The sequence below is a fragment of the Aphanomyces astaci genome (genome assembly GCF_000520075.1).
Source record: "Aphanomyces astaci strain APO3 unplaced genomic scaffold supercont1.8, whole genome shotgun sequence".
Taxonomy (NCBI): domain Eukaryota; phylum Oomycota; class Saprolegniomycetes; order Saprolegniales; family Verrucalvaceae; genus Aphanomyces; species Aphanomyces astaci.
In genome coordinates this window covers 1,025,459-1,029,482 of record NW_009798271.1, presented here as the reverse complement: position 1 = coordinate 1,029,482, position 4,024 = coordinate 1,025,459, and the positions used below count along the sequence as shown (strand labels likewise).

Below are 4,024 nucleotides of genomic sequence, written 5' to 3'. Positions count from 1 at the left end.
GCAGCGCACGTGCCCAAGTAAGGCGTCCCAATCGTGATTTCTTGGCACACGACAAGTCCACCCGGCCGCCCAAGCCAAGGGCCTCGCAGTCGGGGATGGTTGGTCGACAGATGCAACAACCAAACGAAGTGTAGCCCGGCAAGCACTTGGGGTACACAACCCACCCCCAGTTTTCGCACTTGCCCTGTCCATGGTCCTTTTGGCAGCGTTGGTACATGCCGCTGTCGTTTAGCCAGTCGCCAAACTTCCACGGGTACCCAAACCCCCGGCCGTATTCAGTGTTGCGACAAAACAGTCCTTGGTCGGCAAACCCAGCGGGGCAGTTCGAGTGGCAGTCGAGGCCTTTACGGGTCATGCCCACTGGACACTTGTCGTAGCACAGCAGACCCAGGCGCTCTTGTCCGGCGGCGCACGATACCGGCACTTGGCCAACACCGCGTGTATGCGTTGTCTTCCAGCAAAACGATGCGTCCGTGGTTTGGAGCTGGCGGTCGTCGGTTTGGTTCACGGTCGCACTGGCTATGGCGGCAAACACAGCGAGGAAAGCAAAAAGGTTGGTCATCACGTCGAGGCGAGGCAAATTGCAGAGTGACGTCTTCACTTGGACCACGCGGGCTTCCAGTTTCGACGCGTGAATCACGAGTAAACGTCACAATGATATTCCGGCACTTTTCGTACCTGAAAGGGGTGTCCCAGACTTGAGGCCTTGGTCGAGGAGTCTTGCGGACGCAAACAGGCTCGGAGCAGGCTCTAACGAGGTGGCAAAATATTTTGATTGCGTGCCCATTTGCGACATACGCAATCGTAATTATTTATTTGGCCAACGAACCAGCCAACCATTCCACAGCACATGCCACACGAAATCAGCATATCATCGTGGTGGAGCCACACGTCACCAATGGAGCTATCCGTCACAATTGTTCATATGTTGCTAAATACTAGAAGTATGACGCGGTTGTTGGTGATAGAGAAAGTTGATGCGGTCATGTTTGGTAATCAGTGGTAGTCGATGGCGGCTGCATCAGCTACCCTGGCGACAAGTGGTCGCCCCATTCAGTCGACAACTCCATGCTGGATTATGTTTTGACAGTGAGTGTCCTACTTTCGCTTTGACCAATCAATGAATTATCCACTTCATACCATACGAATGACCTGGAATCAGGCAGAATTCAGAAAACGATGTTTTGATTGGCTCCACCCCATTCAAAGTTTTTCTCCGAACAGGTGCTCTTTTTTTGTTGGCACTGTGAATTTATATTTCTTTTCGTGAATTTATCGAACTTAGCCGGACACTTTTTTGTTCACCGTGTTCAGACGTCGTCGGCACACGAACCGTCGGGCCATCACGTGACTACCGATAGCTTGCCATGTATCTATAGGTCACGGCAAGCCATGATAGAGTACGCTCAGATTGCATATAAAAGCAAACGATGGAAATTCTGTTGACAACTTTATGCATAATTTCGCTTTATTCGACATACAAACGCAGATGCTTGGCTGATAAGTAGTTATATCCTGTTCATTGTACGAGCGAAGTTATGCATCAGTTGTCGACATCATTTCCAGCGCTTGCTTCTATATACAATCTGAGCGTACTCTATCATGGCTTGTCGTGACCTATACCGGTAGATGCATGGCAAACTAAATGGTTCGGTCCAGCTCGCCGTATTAGTCACATGGTGGCCCGGCATTCGAGGCCACGTAGTGCTGGTGATGTTCTGTCGACGGAGTCTGAACACGGTGGACGTTTTGCCCAGCTAACTGTAAGTTCGATAAGTTCACAAAAAGAATATGAATTCGCAGTGCCGTGTTAGTAAAGCTAGGAAGTAACGTTAGTATCATTTATTGAAAATACTCACTGACATAGGAGTCTGCTGTTCCAAGTACTGTAAAACTTGGAAAGGTGTGGAGCCAATCAAAACGTCGTTTTCTGAATTCTACCTCATTCCAGGTCATTCAGATGGTATGAGGGTGGATAATTCATTACTTCGAAGTAATTGGTCAAAGAGAAGTATGGCAACACAAAACATAACCCAGCATGGAGTTGTCGAGTCAATGGGGCGACCACTTGTCGTCAGGGTAGCTGACACAGCAGCCATTGAAAATCCCAGATTACTGTACCAAACATGACCGTATCAACTTTTTTTATCACAACAACCGCATCGTACTTCTAGTATTTAGCAACATATGGGCGATTGTGATGGATAGCTCCATTGATGACATGTGGCTCCACCACGATGCAATGCTGATTTTGTTTGGCATGTGCTGTGGAATGGTCGGCTGTTTAGTTGGCCAAATAAATAAATATGACTGCGTATGTCGCAAATGCGAACGCGATCAAAATATTTTGCCACCTCGTTAGAGCCTGTTCCGAGCCTCTTTGCGTGTCTATCCTTGCGATGTACTATGTCGACTGTTTTCAATTGTCGTACACTCACTGAAGTCATGTCCATGTCAAAGTTCGTACATCCATCGCCGGGTTGCGCGGGTCGTCTTCGGGGATGCCCTGCTTGATGTTGTCCACGAGATCGGCGCCGACGTCGGTGGCCACGAACAACGCGCCACAAACCCGTACCCGACCATAACGTTAAGCATGGGGATTGCCGTGGAACTCACGTCGGGCGTGAATGCGGCATGCAGCAACACTCAACACGTATAGAATGCTAACGCCCTCCACGAACTACCTGGTGTCGAGGGCGGCGGAAAACGCGCCACCGCGGAAGCAGATGAGCAGCGCCTCCCCGTACGATGCTCCTCCACCAAGGACTGCCTTCGTTGGTCATCAGTGTACATTGAATGGGAATTATTATAAAGATTGCATTCTGTACTGCATTTGACTATATTTAGCAGTACTTTTGAATATAATATTTTTGATTAGATTACTGGAAGGTGATATTTACATCAAAAGGGCAAAATAGTCCTATCTTAGGACTTTTCGGGACTGATCTTATGTTTTGGACCTGTTTAGAGCCTGTTCGGGAAAAAATACCGAGACGAAAAACCATGATGGAACGCAATCTGATTGGTGGATTGAAACTGTAATTACCGAGACGCAACCGGAATCCGGATGTGTCTTGGTTGAATTTCGTCTGGATTTTGCGATATCGAAAAGAGACTCCCCGTGTCGATTTGTGGGCAGCATGGACCAACCACGACGCATGCGGATTCCGGATACAAGGCACTGACAATTGAATTGACGGGATGAGTCGAAAAGCGAGTCAACGCGGAGATGAACCTGTGGTGGGCCACCTTGGGACCCCAGAAAGTAGAGCACAACAGCCACCTTTATTTCGTATGAGTGGGATTTGGTGTAATTGTCGAGACTGCATTGCGCCATTTCCACCTGCAGTACTCACATAGGTCGACAAAGGACTCTTGATTACAACGTGAATTGTCCATAAATCATCGGTAGTACACTGGATCGACTAAACATACTTGGAAATCAATATCTGTCACGGTCAGCAAATTGTACTTCTGCGTGCGGGTCACAGATGACATAGCCATGCACACAGCTAACGCAACAATGCTTCCAGCCAAAGCAGCATAAATGTCTCGCCGGCCACATGGACCCCCTTCAGAACGGCTGCCACACACAACAGTGCCATAATGTAAACCGCCACACACACCACCCGGAGAACAGCCTCACAGGCCACCAAGAGGACATCCACACACACCACTCAGAGAACAGCAACACACACCACCAGAAGGACAGCCACACATCACCCGAAGGACAGGCACGAGCTGGTGTAGCACTGCGGGAGGAAGCGTGTGTAGTTGAGGGCAAAATGCACAATGAATTAACTGATGATCTACAAAGATCTCCTTAATCCTCATCACTATGAATTCTTCTTAGTCTACTTCACTACTTCTACACTAATATGCACTTTTGTTTACAATGGATGCGGGTGCAGTTGAGACATTGGGGAACTTCACTAGGCTAGCGATTCTAAGCCATACTTGCCCTTGAGACACATTCCCAGGCAAGCATTAGCTAGGGTTCGTCATGAGCCAGGTACTTAGGAGC

At 48.6% G+C, this 4,024-nt stretch overlaps 2 protein-coding genes across 2 annotated transcripts in view; one reads left to right on the top strand and one right to left on the bottom strand.

Moving 5' to 3' along the window:
- Window positions 1-562, bottom strand: part of H257_04775 (hypothetical protein) — a gene marked incomplete at both ends in the record, with an annotated part of 2,042 nt that extends 1,480 nt beyond the window's left edge. Inside the window, one exon of the mRNA XM_009829402.1 lies at window positions 10-562. Within this exon, the coding sequence (XP_009827704.1) occupies window positions 10-562 (553 nt within the window). The remainder of the gene's footprint in view (window positions 1-9) is intronic.
- Window positions 563-2,038: 1,476 nt separating this feature from the next.
- Window positions 2,039-2,659, top strand: H257_04774 (hypothetical protein; the record flags this gene model as incomplete). The annotated part of the gene is made up of 2 exons (XM_009829401.1): window positions 2,039-2,079; window positions 2,461-2,659. The coding sequence occupies 2 exons, from the start codon at window positions 2,039-2,041 to the stop codon at window positions 2,657-2,659; spliced, it is 240 nt and encodes a 79-aa protein (XP_009827703.1).
- Window positions 2,660-4,024: the final 1,365 nt, after the last annotated feature.